Genomic DNA, 18,281 nt, shown 5'->3' with positions numbered 1-18,281 from the left:
AGTAGTTTCTATCTTATAGTTTTTATTTAGCTTCTATTTCAGTATTTATTTTAATTTAGCTTCTATTTCAGTATTTATTTTAATTTAGCTTGTTGCACTGCTCAGGTTATATTTCATAGTTTCCATTTTATATTTTAGCAGGGCTAAACACTTGTGTACATACAAATGTGTACTTGTATGAGGGGAGGTTTTAGCACAAGGTGGAGACCAGCCTTTAGTATCCAAACTAAAACCACCATTCAGCTCAATTAATAATTCTAGAGGCCAGCAATACATCTAGTTAGCCCACAGAGGGCAGACCTGCATAGGAAATGACACAGACGCAGCTATGGCTGAGTGGGGTATCCTACGACTGACTCTATAGACCTGTCCAACTCTAAGCAGGCCTGAAGGTATTTAACCTCAGCCTCAAAAACGTCCAAGGGGGTGTTTAACTTAAGCCTGGACTCTTCTCCAACTCTGTGGAGTCCTGTGGGGTAATTAACTTCAGCCTGGACCTGTCCAACCTTAGTGCTGAGGGGGGGGTATTTGTCCTGAGCTGTCAAATTTCCTAATGGGCTGAGAATTCCTGCATCCCCCATTCTAATCGAACCATCTGAGGAGCTTCGGTCCTTGGATATGCTGTCGATCTAAGACACGTAGACAATGATTAATAAAGACAAAGTAGGCCGAGGTCTGAGGAAAGAAAACAGCATTGGCATTTATTAAGATTCCATATCAAAATCATATCCTATGCTCTTTGGTATCTGCAACAATGGTAGGCACTCAAGTAACAACCGAACACAGACAACAGACTATTCAGAAGGACGGCAGGGTCGTCTACTTTCATTTCCACAGCAAGAAAAACATCTCAACAGGATTGAAGACGTACACACAGGCTGCGATCTTCAGCAACTGAACTAAAAAAAAAACTGCTTAATGAGCTGCTCAAGAAACTCCCGACAGCTAAGGCACAGGACTGATGGGTCTTTCTTTTCTAAAAGACTGGATCTGCTTCAGGCTGCCTCTTCTTTAGAGCGGTCTTCTGACGGCAACGCAGCAGTCAGACGCAGCTATGGCCGAGTGGGGTGTCCTACGACTGACTCTATAGACCTGAAAGCTCTGGCTCCAGTTCTTAAAGAGCTTTCACCTAGATAGCCCCCAGAGTTAGTGTTAGAGCAGGGAGAACAGTAAAGGTTGGGGATGCCGTCCCTGTTGCTTCCAGATGCTGGACAATTTATAGGGCAGTCGTCAATTTTGTCAACGATGGAGCTTCTTCTAATGGTAGGAAGTGCTTTGGAGTGTTTTGAAAAATGTGCAAGCAGGACAAATGTGTCAGGCACACTCCTAAAAACGAAAGGTTACACAGGGTTCTCTGAGCAGTGTCACTGCTCATAGAAGACACTGCTCAAAGAACCCTTCATTGCACCTTCATTTATTTTTTTTAAGAGTAGACGGCAGCAAGCAAGTTCTTCTCCACAATGGCCTGAGGAGGCGCTGTTAAGGTGCAAACAACAATTAAAAAGGTTCCTAGAAAGAAAGACCCAAATCAACAAGGTCAAATATCTAAGAGGACTAAGAGGGAAGTGGAGAAGACTCACCAAGACAAAAACAAACATCTAGACGACGTTCTACAGCATTCACGCTCAGCTTCAAAGTAAAAACATGTTCCGATCCTGAAGTAAAGGGACGAGTGAGAAGGTCTCGAAATTAAGTGCATAGTCTTCGTCTGAGATGGAGCGGGCAGCCCACACCACAAACACCTTGCAATTACAGCAAACGCAGGTCAAGTTACGAGAGAACTGACCGGACGAAACAAGGCTTTTAGTGAAGTTCAGCTCAAGTCCAGTTTTGGTTAATAGTCGACTACATTCATGTCAGGAGTGGGGTTTAAGGACGCGTGGGGGTAGGGAGGAGGGTAGGGGCCTTTTACTTTAGGGGTAGGGAGGAGGATGGCGCACAGGTCAGCACTCTCCAGAAAAGTGCTCGTCTCTATCCATCCATCCGTCCAAACAAGGCCTTTACCTTTGGTTTCAAACCTTTATTACATTCTAAAACACATGCGAAACATACACACACGCCAGAACCTATTTTTCTTAAATTAGAAAGGAAAAAAGGAACGTACAAAACAACAGAAATAATTACGGGTTTAAAAACAACACCTCACCAAACGACGAGAATTGAGAATTAAAACTGAACGGATTGTTGTGTGCATCAGGTTTTGGCTGCAGGCGGGAACGGACCACCTTGGTATCCAGCCTCCCCTGCATTAGAGTGCTGAACGTAGCCCCTCCCCCTACCCCTCGAGTTATGTCCTCGGGGATAATACGGCTGGTTGCCCCGTCCGATGTAATCCCTTCGTCCTCTGGAGCCCCGCCCCCTGAACGCTCCTGCTCCTCCTCCTCCCCGATCTTCTTGGCCCCGTCTCGCTCCTGCCTTGAAAGACCTGCCGTAGAAGGATCGCCCACTTCTAAGATCAGCGTCGCCATACTCCACCTCCTCCAGGTCCAACTCATTGACCGTGGAGCCTGACTGCATATACGAGGTGAGCCCTACAGAAGCTCCGCCCTGAAAACTGCTCTTCGCGTTGTAGTCCAGCCTCTGGTTTCCATTGGCCAACATGGTCAATTCTGCACCCTCGCTCGGCACAGTGCCAACAGATATCCTCCGAACAACTGGACTAGCTCCGCCCCCCCGCTGAGGCTCCACGGCAACAGGGACAGTGGCTGGCTTGTTGTCTCCACCCACTGTATGCGGATGACCTCCAGCAAACCGAGCGGGCTTATCCACCTGTGGGGTCGAGGACCTCTGGCCGTCTCCCTCGCCTAGTTCAAATGTAGGGGCAACCGCCGCCATGGCGATATCCATCCCACGATGTTGGGGAGGAGGGAACGGGAGCAGCGAGTGTCCTATAGAGGTGGAAGGGTAAGCCTGACCCCCTTGGGGTGGACATGGAGGGCCTGGATATTGACCAGCAGGGGGCGCGGAGTAGATTCCAGCATAGACGTTTGGACAAGCTGGAACGGACCATGGCACACCTGGCTGCGGAGGCATGGGCTGCATGGGCACCGAATGAGGGTGGCCTCCATAAGCCCCGACATTTAGAGGAGGAGTGCCAGGGACCACACTTCGGATGTCAAAGTGACTGATGTGGCCGCCCGCGCCGGCGCCTGCTCCAATCGGCGGGCCCATGAGGGAGTGGTTATGGGTGGAGCTCATGTGCAGCATGGAAGGTGGGTTGTCTGCTTGCCATGGTGGTGGGTAGGGACTGGCGGAAGGGGCAGGGGGAGGGGCTTTAGGCTTAAATTGGTAGGCATGATTCAGCGGGGCCAGGTAGACGATCGGAGCAAGCATTTGGTTGGTGAACGCCTGGGCACACAATCAAACAAAACACAGGATTCAGCAAATGGCCATTTTATCAGAAACACACCACATAGATACAGAGTCTCTCTCTGTAGCCTGAAACTATCCCTGATAACATAATTAGTGTAAAATAATAGTTATTGTATTTAGATCGGGCCCGAATGAAATTCAATATAACATTTAAACGGACACCCTTACCTTGACCCCGAGATTAAAGAAGAATCGAATGACGCTCACATCTGAAAGTAATGGAGAAAAAAAAAAAATAATAATAATCATCCTCAGACATCAACCAAAGAAACGTCTAGTATGGAGAATTTAAGAGAATCACGGTGGTTCTGAGTCAGTATCCAGATTTAAAGCAACAGTCTATTTATATATTAAATATTAATAAATAAATAAATAAATAAATAAAAATCAATGACCATGCTTGATCACTGACCCGAGATGCAAGAGTGTTTCTACTGTTTTTGTTGGAGTAACTGTCTCTACTGTCCAGGGAAGAAGGCTTTCTACTAGATTTTGGAGGAGAACACTGTGGGAATTTGATTGCATTCAGCGACAGACACGTTAATCAGGTCAGGATGTTTGATGATCACCAAAAGTATTGGATGGAGCTCCACCACCATCATCATCATTCCAGAGAACACAGCTCTTCCACTGCTCCACAGCTTAAGGCTGCTGGGGGGCTTTATACCCCTCTATTAGCTCACACCTGGCATTAGGAAGGATGGTGCCAATAGGTTCATTTTGATGTGATATTGATATATGCTGTGTGTGTAGGTCTGCACATCTGTGTCAATAATGGGTGCAACTTGGCTGCAAGTAGCTGAATGCATTCTTTAGAAGGGAGTGTCCACAAACATTTGGACATTTAGTGCATATAGTACAAATGATAGAAGTAAAAAATTTAGACTACATTATAATCATCATCTGGATGATGTCCGGCTTTGTGTTATTCCTCTTTTAAACTGGACGGTAGTGTGCGGAGTGACTGTGCTGAGGTTCCCCCACTGTTCAGTTCTGGAGAATTGACACACTGTCAATCACTCTGATCTGATGAGGTCACACTGTGATCTAAAGAGCATAGATTTGCCAAACAAATGGAAATGTGATGAATTTTAAGAGGCATTTTTGGTGGGCATTTCCAGCCCAAGTCCAGTCTTTGGAACAGGAGATGCTAGACTAACAAACTAAAGAAGCACAAGTGAGACACCAAACCTGTCTTGGCCAATCGATTGCATCTGGGGGCGGCGATCAATCATGCTCATTTGATTCTCCATCAATAACTGCGTTAGTTACCTGTGGGCAGGTCTTTTCCAGTGCGTTGGTGGGAAAAAGATGGAATCTCGACAGGCTCGTCTTTGTCATTCTGGGGAAACCCTGGGTACAGGGGGTCCTGGTACAGTTGGGAAAGCTGCGTCAAAGGGAAGGAGTGCTGGGGGTGCTGAGGATGAGGGGACAGGCCATGAGGCAGGTACTCCGGCACTGCGGGAGATCCCATACCTGCTGGAGCAAACAAGGGTTTCATATGGGATCTCTGATCCTGCACTCTCTGCAGCTGAAGACGTTCATTAATCCCATATATGTTCAGTTTGTGATGCAAGGAAGACTTACCTGCGACAGGTGAGCCAGCAGGCTCGTACGGATGTGGCTCTGGAGGAGGAAAGGGATGAGCCGGGGCAGAAGTAATGCCAGCAGTGGGCGTCAGCATGGGAGCAGAAGTAGGCACGGTGGCCATATAAGGGGCATAGTGGGGTAGCACTGGGAAATTTCCAGGCCCAACAGGGTGAAAAGGGGCAAAAGAAGAAGATGAGAGCTGTGGAGTTGAGGCAGCCGATACGTTAACGGGGGCAGGAGGGGTAATGGAGTGTGACGCATGGGCAGGATTGGGTGGGATGTGGGCAGATACAGACACTGGGGCAGGAGGGGTACTAGAGGGACCGGGAAGTTCTGCTGGATGAGGGGTTGCTAGGACAGGCACTTCAGGGTCAGAAACTGACATAGTGGGGGTACTATGAGAGGGGGCAGGGGTAGTTACCATGGCAGGGATGGTTGCTGGGGCAGTCTGAGATGGAACATGAGTAGGGTCAGGACACTGGGTGGTTGCTGAGGAGGTTGGAGAAAGCGCAGGGGTTGGTATAGGGGTAGTCTGAGACAGGGCAGAGGTGGGTAAAGCAGTTGGGGCAGATAATGGGGTAGGTTCAGGTGTGGTTAAAGGTACAGAGGTAGTTTGGGAGATGACTGGACAAGGAACAGGGATGGTGGTTGTGGGTGCTGGGGCAGCCTGTGGTGGGGCAGGTTTAGACACAGTTGGAGAACGTTCTGCTGGAGGCACTGGAGCTGTTTGAGAAGGATTAGGGTTCAGCGATGAGGGCTGTGTTGTAGATGCAGAGATATTTGCCTTAGGGGCAGTCTGGGATTGGGTAGGGGCATTCTGAGGGTTAGGTGGGGCTGCACATGGGGCAGAAGCAGTTTGGGTGTGGCCAGACACTGAAGCTGTAGATAGAACAGGAGCTGTCTGAGACTGGCTGTGGGCAGTTTCAGCAGATATGACGGGTGTTTTAGATGGAGCAGGTGCAGTCTGAGCAGAAATAGGTGTGGGTGCAGTTGCAAGTGCAGCAGGGGTAGCTTTAGTGGCTTTGGGAGCTGAAGGAGCAGGCGAGTTAGCAGACGGTGGAGTTGCAGGAGGAGAAGGGCTGAGCTTCTCTTTGATAGGAGAGATTCGTTGTTCTTGAAGCACCGAACCCTTTTTCTGGAAGACATTGTAGACCAAAGATTATTCTCTTGAGCAATCAGCCATAATTCATAAAGCTGTCTACTCTAAACAAATGAAGATCTGGAGGTGTTTTGGGTGTGAATTTCTGAGCGTAAATGATGAGGCTCATTTACGCTCAGCGTTAATGTGGGTACTCGGAGTCCGTACTCTGCGTAGATGTGAAACTTACTACAGTTCTTTTCCCTTTCTCAGCTTTCTGATCAGGTTTCTGGGGCGGCTCCTTGGTCTCTGAAACGTACATAAAATTTAATGAATTATTAATACCCTTGATAAGGAGAACCCTGTCCTTAAAAGTTCCTAAGAAAACCAGGATGCCTCAGATTAGTAGAAATTAAAAATCCAGAGAATTATTCTACTCATAATTACCAGTGTCTGTCTTCTTTCTGGGGCCTTTCTTCTCGGCTCTTCTCCCACCCTCACCTCCACCGCCAGCAGCAGCCTGCACACACATTAGTATAGCACAGCGTAATATAGTAAACTACAGAGACATGAATTAATGGACATCTGTACACCCCTTCTAATTCAGCTACCTTAGATTGCACCCATTGCTGACACAGACGTGCAAATGCGCGCACACACACACACACACACACACACACACACACACACACACACAGCTTGTCTAGTCCCTGTAGAGAATTACTGTAAATAAAATAGGTTGCCCCGGCGTGGGCTAGAGGGGTATATAAAGCCCCCCAGCATTGAACTGTGGCGCAGTGGAACCGACTGTGTTCTCTGCAATGATGGATTGTGCTCTATCCAATACTTTTGGGATGAGTTGGGGAGTTGAGCACGGTGAGGTGGGGTGGTGATCATTCAACATCCTGACCTCACTAACGCTCTTGTTGCAAAATGCAAATCAACTCGTCCAAAATCTAGTAGAAAGCTCTTCTTTAATACCCTTGATTTTGGAAGAAACACTGAATTAACAGGTGTCCCAATACTTTTGTCCATATAGCGTAGTTTTGTTCAACATGCACATCGTCCAGCATATTGTTGTTTTCAGCACTCTGTATTATTATTATTTATCTCCTGCTGTTTTGTTTATTTTCAGTTGTTTCACTGCAAAACAGGTGTTTCCGATATTCTGGTCCAAACAGAGGTGTGAATCGAACTGCAGGCCCCTGTGTGTCCCCGTCAGTAACTGAGATTCAGTGAGGTTCAAAGCTCCTCTACATCTGCCTGATGTCTGTGAAGGTACCTGTGCACTGGCTTCCAGGGTTGGGAAATTGTTCTCATCTTTCTGCAGAAGCTCCAACACATGAAACTCCTTTTCCTCCTCAGGAGACACACCCAGCGCACCAATGTCCTGATCAGACTTCCTACACACACACAGAGAAAACGGAGATCTCACACAGACATCCAATCGTAAAGTAAAAATGAGCAATGAGCAGGTGTCCCAATACTTTTAGTTATTATTATTACATAAATCCGTTCAAAATATAAAAATATAATATTAAATATAACAATAATAATAATAATAATAATAATTAGTTAACTATAAGGTAAACACCCAGTCATTGACTCTGCAAGTGTTTTAGAGACTCAACATTTAACATACCTGCTGTTAGCATTCTTTCCCTGAGTCTCGCCGGGAGCCTGCGGGGGCCAAGAGTGCTGTTTCTGTACATGGCTGCTGGGGGCAGAGCTGGCAGTTGCCTTGGATCCATACGGGATAGACACGGACCTGGCTGGCTTCCTGCCACCTCTGGACTCCCACTCTGGTGTTAAAAAACCCCCCCAAAAAACACACACATATATATTGGGACACTATATATACACACTATATATCCAGAGTTGCAAACACAGATGTGCAAATGCACACACACAGCTTGTCTAGCACTGCCAATAGATTAAGACTCCCTGGAACAGATCAACATGAACCTGTTGACACCATGGCTAATTCCAGGCGTGGGCTAGAGGGGTATTAAGCCCCCCAGCATTGAGCTGTTCTTTGATCACCAAACATCCTGACTTTACTAATGCTCTTGTCGCTCAGTGCAATCAAATCCTCACAGCAATGCTCCTGCAAAGTCTAGTAGAAAGCCTTCTTCCCTGGACAGTAGAGACAGTCACTCCAAACAAAAGCAGGATCAACTATTTTTTCAATACCCTTTATTTCAGAAGTAAAAATGAGCAATGAGGAGGTGTCCCAATACTTTTGTCCATTTAGCGTAACATGGACAAAGACTTGCCTGTATTACACTGAGCAAAATCTTTTGGATTGATCAGTGAAAACACCATAGAAACACATCAGAACAAGAGAATGAATGTGATTGGATAACAGCTAATACCATTGGGATGTCCGTTGCCATTGGCTACAGAGTGCCTCTTGCCCCTCTCAGCCACTGTGGACCAGGAGTCTTCTGAAGGAGTGCGCAGATTCCAAAGAGGCACAGTGTGTCTGAAAAACACACACACACACACACACACACACACACACACACACACACACACACACACACACACTCAAATCCTCCACATTTCTGATGCAGAGTGCAAGTCTGTACTAGTAAAGCTCATCACATTTCTACTCTCACTCTACTCTGGTCCAGTCTTAGACTGTAGAGGCTACTGTACAGGTCAGGGATTAGGGCTCGTGTTTCCCAATGAAGAGTCTCCATTTACAATGCTGCGTACTCCAGAACTGGCTTCGTCCTTGTCTGGGAAGCCAGCAATAGTCCCAGACTTGGACTAGGACTTCTTGCGGCAGAGTGGTCGAATGCACTGCCACTATGGCCCAGAGGCGACGAGAGTCAAAATCCCGAGCCATGCCGATTTGCCATCAGCAGCCGGAACCCGGGAGAGCACAATTAACTGTCACAGGCGTCTGTTAGCTGCCGCGGTGGAACTACTTTCCTGTAACTACTTTCCTCAGAACGCGTTGGCCGCCTGGTGATGACGCATCTGCAGCAGTTTAGAGTTGGTGGCTGGCTGGCTTCACGTGTATCGGAGGAGACGGGTGTTAAATTCTTACCCTCCTAGTGTCGGGAGCATTGCTAGTGCTAGGGGTAGCTAAAATTAGGTAGGGCATTTGGCATCTCTAGATTGGGAGATATATTATGTAAAAATAAATAAACTGATAAATAAATGAACTTGAACTTGCATTGGACTTGCCAGAGGTCAGCAATCAAGATGACAGAAAGAGCTGTTGGGCCTCATTAAATTAAGTCTGGCAATTAGTTAAGCATAAAGCTACTTGCTAATTATACTGTGGAGCCAAGAAAACTGCATGCTATTCCTGACCCCTGGTTTGGACCCATGTAGTCTATGGTTTTAAAAATGGCAATTATTGGAATTATTATTATTTTTTTAATCAGAACCGACAACTCTTCCTCTAGCACCTTAAAACCAAATTACTGCTTTGGCTTGACGGGTCCTTGATGCTAATTAACACAAAGGATCATACTTTTCTCCAAGTTCCTCGATGAAAACAGTCACCGGTCCATCGTTAGGGCTGACGTCCTGAATGTAGGCACTGTAGTACCGACTACTACTGGTCAACTGCACCTGAGAGAGATAGAGAGAGCAAGAGAAAGAGAAGTTTTTTATTCATTCACTCAAACAAACAAACCCTATATGGACAAAAGTAATGGGACACTTGCCCATTCATTGTTTCTTCTGAAAGCAAGTTTCTCCTGCTTTTGTTGGAGTAACTGTCTCTACTGTCCAGGAAAGAAGGATTTCTACTAGATTTTGGAGCAGGAGCATTGCTGTGAGGATTTAATTGCATTCAGCAACAAGAGCATTAGTGAGGTCAGGATGTTGGATGATGATCACCACCCCACCTCATCTCATCCAAAAAGTATTGGAAGGGGCTTCAACCATCCATCATTCCAGCGAACACAGTTCTGCTCCACAGCTCAATGCTGGGGGTCTTTATACCCCTCTAGCCCACGGCAGGCAGCATGATGCCAACAGCTTCAGCAGGTTTATAGTAGTACTTCTCTACAAGGACTAGGCAAGCTGTGTGTATGCTTTTGCACACCTGTGTCAATAATGGGTGCAACTGAAAGTAGCTGAAGAATGCATTCATTAAAAGGGGTGTCCACAAACATTTGGACATAGTGTATGTAAGGTAAGTGCAGATTCACAGTAAACGAAGTGATTGAAGAACCATGTCCACATACCTGGCACTTGTCTCCAGCAGCGTACTGCATCCCTGCGGCCATAAAGTAGTCCCTCCTCTGCTGAGCTGAAGAAGACAGCATGGAGAACTGAAAACAGTTGCCTCTGCTGAGCTGAAGAAAACCTCCTTCGGTCTTGTGAGCTTCATTCAATTGTGCTCATCTTGATTAGTTTCGAAGAATGTTAGTTTTGCATGTCATATTTAACATCATTCTGTAAAATGGCACAGACCTATGCTACTTTTTGAACTACTAATGCTGTGGCGAACCCCTTCTCACAGCTGAAAAAGTATATGATCCCAGTCTCTACATTAGGTTTAAGAGTAGAGCTGTGCAATTATATAATTTAAAAAAAAAAAAAAAAAAAAAAAAAAAAAAAAAAAAAAAAAAAAAAAAAAATATATATATATATATATATATATATATATATATATATATATATATATATATATATATATATATATATATATATAAAATTATCGTACAATGATAAATGCTTCTATGAGTGTATCATAGATATCGTCAATGCATTAAGAGCAATAAAGACTGTAATCAGTCTTATTTAATCACAGTACTCAGTATGGGAGAGTACTTGGTTCGCAGTTTCTTTAAAATTTTCATACTGTTTTGTCTATATGACAAAATATTGATATAAATATCGTTAATGTAAAAAATGTCTTTAAATATTGTGATACACTTGTTTTCCCCCACATCGCCCAGATCTAGTTGGGAGGTATAAACAATAATACTGCAGTATTTAAGAATGTTGACGGTATATCAAAAATACTATTTTTGTTTGGTTATCAGCATTAGATTCTTAATGATTAAAATATATATAAAGATTTTTTTTGTATTGTCTGATTTTAGATTCTCCAGATAACGAGAAGAATGAACAACACACTGCTTTACCTTTTTTTGACCGCATCCACACATCATACTCCACATTCCTGAAAAGGCCAGGGTTCAAGGAGTCCTGGACTTCAAAAGGCAGAGAGCCACGCCCACCTCCCCTGGTTTGGCCCCGTCCGCGACCCTGATGCACAATGACAACTCGGTGATGTACACAAACCAGCACACAGACACACACACACACAGTAAAATAAATACGGAGGTGGTGTTAGCGTGAGTGTGCATGTATACCCTATAAGGTGGTCTGCTGTTCCCACTGGTTGTCTTGCCAGTAGCTTCAGTAGACCTGATAAGAAAAAAAAAAAAAAAAAAAAAAAAAAAAAAAAAAAAAAAACACACACACACACATGCAAAATTAATTTCAACAAATACATACAATACACCCCTAAAAGCCACACAGTCAGTATGTATCCAAGCAGGGTCACTGGTATTACAGCAAAGACAGTTACTCCAACAAAAGCAGGATAACCTGTTTGAATACCCTTGATTTCAGAAGCAATTATGAATGAGCATGTGTCCCAATACTTTTGGCCATTTAGTGTTTTTAAAGCTTCATGCTTTAAACAAGCAAAATCACTCAAACTGGCTGTGGACATTCAACTGCATAGGAAGGTTGGAAATGTTTATAATTAATTAATTAATTATAATTATTATTGTTACTATTCTTATTATTTATTATTAATATTAGTAGTCGTAAGAAACATAAATGTACAGCACGTGTCTGACGCTTTTACATGTCCATTATATTACACAGGTAGGATAATGTAGTTATGTAGACACACTGAACACACTCTCTACGACACTAGAGTACATTGGGCAACATTTAGCTGGGACCAGCCTCCTCAGGTTGGTCTCTGTTCGCCACACTGGTGCCCTCCTTGGTTTGAACAGCGGACATGCACTCACCAAAAGTCCTCTCCCTCATCCAGGTCAGAATCTTCACTGCCCTTACAGTCCTCATCCCTCGCTTTCGGTCCCCTCATGTTTGATGTTAACACACTCCGGTCCACCCCACACACACGCTCATACAGCAGCTCATAGAGAATAGCTGAAAACGCACACAGACACACGTCTCTCAGTCAATTTCCTCCCTGGCTCCGTCTACAGTCGGTGGAGTGTAATTCACTTTTACTCTGCAAGATTATTGGCTGGCTGCAAAGTAGAACCCAGTATTCCCACTGTCTGATTACCCAAGTGCATGTAAACGCACTGATCAGATTACTGTCAAAAATATCGGATTATTGAGCGCATGTAAATACTCTCCGTCTTGCAAAAACCTTGTTTCCTATGTATTATACTGTGACAATGTGAATCTGGGAGTTGTTCTTTACATTGTCTAAAAAGGTCCAGATGAACAGACCAATAGAAATGCTGCGAAATGACCGGGAATAAAAACTTTTCACATTGACTTTCATTGAAAGTTCAGAAGTGCTTTTCCTTCTCCTGTAAAGTTTTTGTCATTTTGGAGGTATGAGGTTTTTGCATGACAGTGGTGAGATGTAATGTGTTTGTAACCAATTAATGAATGTAATTGAAGTCATGATGGCTTCACATAGAAGCACAGATATGAGGTGGTAGAACAACCTCAACAGTCTTAAGACTCACTCACATTGACACATAGCAGCATTCTTGGCGAAGGACACTGGGTAAACACTGTCGTAATGGTTCCCATTGAGGAAGCAGAGCTGTACCTGGAATGGGACGAGAGGGACAGAATAATGAATGACTAATTCCACTACAACCTTAATATCCTTAAGTTCCTTAATATCAAATCACATCTTATTTACACAGGTGTGAAGGTGAGTGAACAACTGAGGGGCATCGTCCCTCACAGTAGCAAATACCCAAATAAAAAAAAATATCACATATAGCAACTGGTGTGAGGTCTATGTATTGTGTGAAGAGGGAGAAGTCTTCAGTGGGTTCAGTGTACAGGTCGTCACAGTTCATGTATGTGCAGGGTGGAGAGTGTGTCTGTATGGGGTGAAGGTGTGATATCTTGTGCAGGGAGATGACTTTGTAAACTGGACTAATACTGGGAGCCTGTATATATATGAAGACAGAGTAATATTCACGGGTAGGTAGGGTTTATGTTAGGGCTGGGCAATATGATGATATTTTATCGTATCGTGATCAATTTTGTTATGGTGATAACTACAAGCTTTTCTAAGCATATGGAGGAGACCATTAGTGGTTAATAAACACTGATCAGCTGCAGATTTCATTACTAACAGTGTAATTAGACTGGTTTAATTGGATGAAGTGCAGCAGATGTTAAAAATATAAAGAGTATAAATCACTGTACTCAGTGTATCGTGAAAAATGTAGTAGATGTGTTGTGGAACGTTGATGTCCCGTCTTTGTTTTTGTAATTTAGGCAGTAGGTTGTACATTGTTCGCACTATGCTTCTCAATAAACAGAGAATAAACTAAATATTGTGATAGTATTCTGGCCATATCGCCAGGCCCTAGTTTGGTGTGGCGCAACAAATAACACCACTACCGGCCAGTGAGCTACCACACCATGTGGGAGACTGGGGTTCGATTCCTGGTCTGGGTGACTATGCTGCGCTACACCAATAAGAGACCTTGGGCAAGACTCCTAACATTACGTTGGCCCTCCTCTGTAATACGAGTACCTATGTTGGTCGCTCTGGATAAGAGCGTCAGCTAAACGTCGTAAATGTAAATGTAGTTTGTGTGCGTTTGTAAACCTTGTCAGGGTAGCCGTTCTCTGTGATGTTCACAGGTGGTTCCCCAGGATTCTGGTAGATGATGAAGTCGTGCCTGGAGGAACAAAAAACAAGAACAAGCAATGACGGTAATGCTGTAAAAGGGGGTGGAGCCTACTGGAGGTATCGTAAGCTTTTCTGCTTCATCAATATTTATAAAGCTGCTAGACACCGCTACATAGCAAACAGAGGGGAAACCCTCTGTAGCCTTAAATAAGGTTATAGTTACAGACACAGCAGAACTGGCTTTTCAACCACCTGGGGGCGTACGAGACAGGTTTACAGACGTGTGGGGTCTTAAACCACATCGGTTTGTCCGCACGTAGCATGCAGGAGATCTGGATGTGTTATGAGGGATGTGGTGGAGATATTTTTAGGGGCATGGAGCTACAGTGGTGAAAACTTGGGACAGTCCAAGTGCAGGGGTTGTTAGCAACATTAGCCTAGCTAATTACAAGTTCACATTACAAACTAAAAGAAGCCCCCGATGTACCAAAATCACACTAAAACATAAGGTCTGAAGCTTCTATGACTTCTACGCACCTGAATTTTTTTCATACTGTCCCATCACTCATACAGACTGTAAAAATATGCTTACTTATAAAGGACAGCCAGAGCAGTTATCTCCACCTGTCCAACCCAGCTCTAAAGAGAAAGACAAGAGGACACAGTGAGGATGATGCCAGACATTTATTTATAATTACGATAATTATCTGCTCACTAAATGCTGATTAATTGTTTGTCTCTATTGCTTTTGGATCATCAGTGTAATAAATATGCCTGAACTGATCTGGGCCTAGTTTCCTAAAAGCCTCTTAAGGCTCGTTCATACTTAGTGCGCCATCTGTGAGATCTGTTGCCTTCATACAGTATATAAACATCCTTTAAACACTATACGAAGCAGCAGCGTGAATTCTTGTGGTACCGCCAATTAACCCACTATTTATAGCGTCCTCTAGGTCTAGCAAGGCTCGCGACACTAGGCGGGTAAGCCATTAACACGTCTCCTCCGACACGTGTAAAGCCAGACAATGCCTCTTTTCAAGCACCACCACGCTCTGAGGAAAGCCCCAGGTCCCTAACAGATACCTGTCCTGGCCAACGAGGAGAAGGAGTGCCGTCTACCCAACCAGAGAGAGCATGGCCAATTGTGCTCCCCCAGGCCCCGGCTGCTGATGGCAACGCAACATGGCTTGGGATTCAAACTAGCGACCGTCAGGCCATAGTGATAGCACATTAGACCGCTGAGCCACTCTGAGCCCCAGCAGCACGGACTTCGAACCTGAACCCGGCTGCTTCGTCCCCAATTACATCACTTAGGCACATCCGCTGTAGGTGGGGACCAGCCTTTAGTATTCAGATCACCTTAACAGGTAGAGAGGGAGTGTTCAGTGTGATCCTCGCTCAACCATTTAAGAATTATATGTGTGCCAAGACGCTTTAGGAAACCCCGTCCTGATCAGTAAAGACCGTTTGCTGAATAAAAAAGGGTGCACATTCAAATCAGCAGTCCTGAAAGTCCATCCGGGCTGTGTAGGTGTCATTCCCACTGCTCGAGCTTTTACCTGAGGATCCTGGAGCCTCTGAAGATATTCCTCAAAATCTCCTTCAATAAACTGTCACAAAACAGACAACAAGATCTTCTCAATACACACGACACATCTCTCCAAGACAGTGATTCCCAACCCTGGTCCTGGAGGACCCCCTCAGCCCTGTGTACATTGGAGTGGTTTCCTGCTCCAACAGCACTGGACCTTTTGCTCCTGGGCTCCCTCTACAGTTAGATGGTTGAATTCCCTTTTACTCCACTGCTGTGAATACAAAATCATGCTTACAGCACCCTCTCATGGACAGACAGCTGTACACATGCATTTCTGGACAAGCTGAGAGCTGCAGAAGCTTGATCTGAAGGTGGAGCAGCATGTGGGCTGAGGTGGTGGAGTAACACTACAGGATTTTACACTAATATGACTCTATGGGTTCTGCAGCGTTACACAGCAGCTCTGGAAAGAGGTTCTCCTCCTGCAGCTCCACCACCGAAGCTCCATTTAGTGCAGTAACAGCAGCAGCGCTCCGGCCCGGAGTGGGAATGACGGACACGCCGTTCTCCCTATCTTAATTAGCTGACTAGCTGGATCAGGGTTGTTGGGAGGTTCTTCAGGACCAGGGTTAAGAACTACTGCACCAAGAGACAAAATTATAGCAGGACATGGACAGCTTCTCTTCTCTGCGAGAAGGATTCGACAGCTCACGCACCGACTCGTACAGCTCCCGGTTCTGTCTGAGGTATTTTACACACTCCGCCCGGACCTTGGTGTGCAGACCCTGGCAGTGCAGCACCTGGGAATCAAAAATCAGGAGGACAAATTAAAAGTGAAAATGTGAGGCAAGGCTTCTGTACATTTTATGAAAAATGGATTTTCCTGACGTTTGCATCCCAAGCAGATTCCTGGCAAGTCTGCAAAAAAAAATTCCCCCATCGATCTCATGGTACGTCTGTACGTCACCTTTGCTACGTGAAACATTCCCATGTAGTGGCCATGTAGTAGCGGTTAGGATTCCTGGTTTTTCACCCAGGCGGCCCGGGTTCGACTCCCGGTATGGGAATTACTGTGATGGAGGCAGTGGTGGCTCAGCGGTTGGAGCACCGGGCTACTGATGACAGGGTTGTGGGTTCGATAAAGCTGAAGCAAAGGGCTGCAGCAAAGTACAGGACATGTAAGGTGCTGGATCCCAGCCCTGAGATATAGCTAACTCACATCAGGTATTCTTACTAGTCCACGTGTGGAGACTGGAGGTAAATGGAGGTCCTCTAGTCCCTACAGTCCAAACATCTCCTTTTCCCTCAACAAGACTTAAAAACCAAAAAAACTCACAAAGTCATGTATTATAATAATAATAATAATAATAATAAAAGAGTTAGTTTATTATTATTATTATTATTATTATTATTATTAGAGAGAGAGAGAGAGTTGGCAGAGTTAGCTACACTATATGGACAAAAGTATTGGGACGGAAAGCACAGCAGCTGATAGCATTCAATGGAGGGAGTGTCCGTAAACATTTGTCATATAGTCTAACTAGCTGCTAGTTATCCTAGCACTAGCTAATGAGCCCGTAAAGTTGCTATGCAGTTAACCTTCATCCAAAAGTCACGCTGCGAGATGTTAGCTATCTACCTTTACCATTTTGTAGATTATTTTAGTCAAATTAACCCAGTTCCAACCTTCTGAACGCAACTTTAGCTACAGCTATAGCATAATTAGCTAGCCTACTACCTAGCTGCCTCGCTAACCTGCCAGTCATGCTGATAAACTACGCCGGGAAAAGTTGTTTAACTTCCAAAATAAGAACAATAATCGTTATTATTTGGTCAGATATTAGCATATGTATGTGTTATTGCACCAGCTGCGTGTCTTTCGCTTGGAAACCACTGCGTTTATCGCGAAGTACACGGCTGTGCTCCAAAGCGCACACCGCTGTTCCACCTAGGTCGCCTAGGTAGTGCGTGGAATCCCAGGCAACGGCACGAGCAGCTATGCGCCCTAGTTAGGGCCAACTCCGTTCATTTGGGACGCGCCCGAAGGGTTTGCGTTTACTGGCTGTCTGATTGAACTAAACCGAACTGACCTGTTCAGCCACGGCTCTGAACAGACACGAGCCGTCCTTGGCGATCCTCCTCCGGTAGAGTCCGTTCGCCTTCAGATATTCGTCCATGAGCTTCTCGTCCTGACTTCTGTCGGCGTTGCCCTGCATGCTTGCAGCACGGGTTGCCATGTTCGGCTCCACAAACCCAGCGTTTGTTGTCTGTTCTCTTAACTACATCCTAAAGAGCAGGAAAAGGGGGAATTTCTCAGCACAGCAGCATCTTTTTAAGCACTATCTGTTTCGATTTCGACGAACAGAAACTCTTGATAGGTTATCGATCCAGCGGCGGGCGGGCAGACAGCCAAAACACAAAACTTCCTATCAATAAAACGACAGGCACTCTAAAATACTCCAAATCTGGACCACGCCGCTCCTCCAAACATGGAAACAAAACTAGTGTGGTCCTGCTTTAGCGGACGGTTTCACTTCGTGTATACGTTTTTTATTTCCCACCTTAATTCAGGCATGTCCCGCATTTCTCCCCCTACGATTGGCTAGTTGCCTGTGAGTGTCACAGCATTAGCCAATCACATTGCTGAAGACGCGACGCTACTAGCCAATCTCAGCGCAGAAGGGCGGGACGCGTCCAAAAACGGGTGGGAAACAAACTCAAGGCTCTTTGACAGGCCCTGGCGCGGGGGTCTCTGGGTAATGTAGTCGAAACTGTTCTTAGCGGCGAACCAGCGATTGAGAAAGTGGAGGAAAACGAAACTACACAGCCCAGTTAGCCACGGTGGGTGAAGG

General features: G+C 45.2%; 1 protein-coding gene across 1 annotated transcript; it reads right to left on the bottom strand.

Moving 5' to 3' along the window:
- Positions 1-674: 674 nt before the first annotated feature.
- otud4 (OTU deubiquitinase 4) lies at positions 675-18,062 on the bottom strand. The gene is made up of 20 exons (XM_072696887.1): positions 17,520-18,062; positions 16,146-16,229; positions 15,455-15,505; positions 14,488-14,534; positions 13,872-13,944; positions 12,767-12,848; positions 12,064-12,205; positions 11,389-11,443; positions 11,158-11,281; positions 10,252-10,316; positions 9,531-9,631; positions 8,416-8,525; positions 7,683-7,842; positions 7,323-7,443; positions 6,488-6,560; positions 6,291-6,349; positions 4,960-6,097; positions 4,645-4,848; positions 3,541-3,581; positions 675-3,348 (listed from the first exon to the last, which is right to left on the bottom strand). The coding sequence occupies exons 1-20, from the start codon at positions 17,664-17,666 to the stop codon at positions 2,194-2,196; spliced, it is 4,032 nt and encodes a 1,343-aa protein (XP_072552988.1). The 5' UTR covers positions 17,667-18,062; the 3' UTR covers positions 675-2,193.
- Between the last annotated feature and the right edge of the window lie 219 nt (positions 18,063-18,281).

This window comes from Salminus brasiliensis, chromosome 14 (genome assembly GCF_030463535.1).
Source record: "Salminus brasiliensis chromosome 14, fSalBra1.hap2, whole genome shotgun sequence".
NCBI classification, from domain to species: Eukaryota; Metazoa; Chordata; class Actinopteri; order Characiformes; family Bryconidae; genus Salminus; species Salminus brasiliensis.
Note: the sequence above shows the minus strand (reverse complement) of the source record. Positions and strands in the feature narration are given on the sequence as shown.

Coding starts and splice junctions, on each gene's coding strand:
- otud4 (XM_072696887.1), bottom strand. CDS start 17,666: ATGGCAACCCGTGCTGCAAGCATGCAGGGCAACGCCGACAGAAGTCAG. Junction 11,282..11,388: donor ACAGCAGACCACCTTATAGG/GTATACATGCAC, acceptor ATTGTGCATCAG/GGTCGCGGACGGGGCCAAAC. Junction 6,350..6,487: donor CAGAAAGAAGACAGACACTG/GTAATTATGAGT, acceptor TGTACGTTTCAG/AGACCAAGGAGCCGCCCCAG.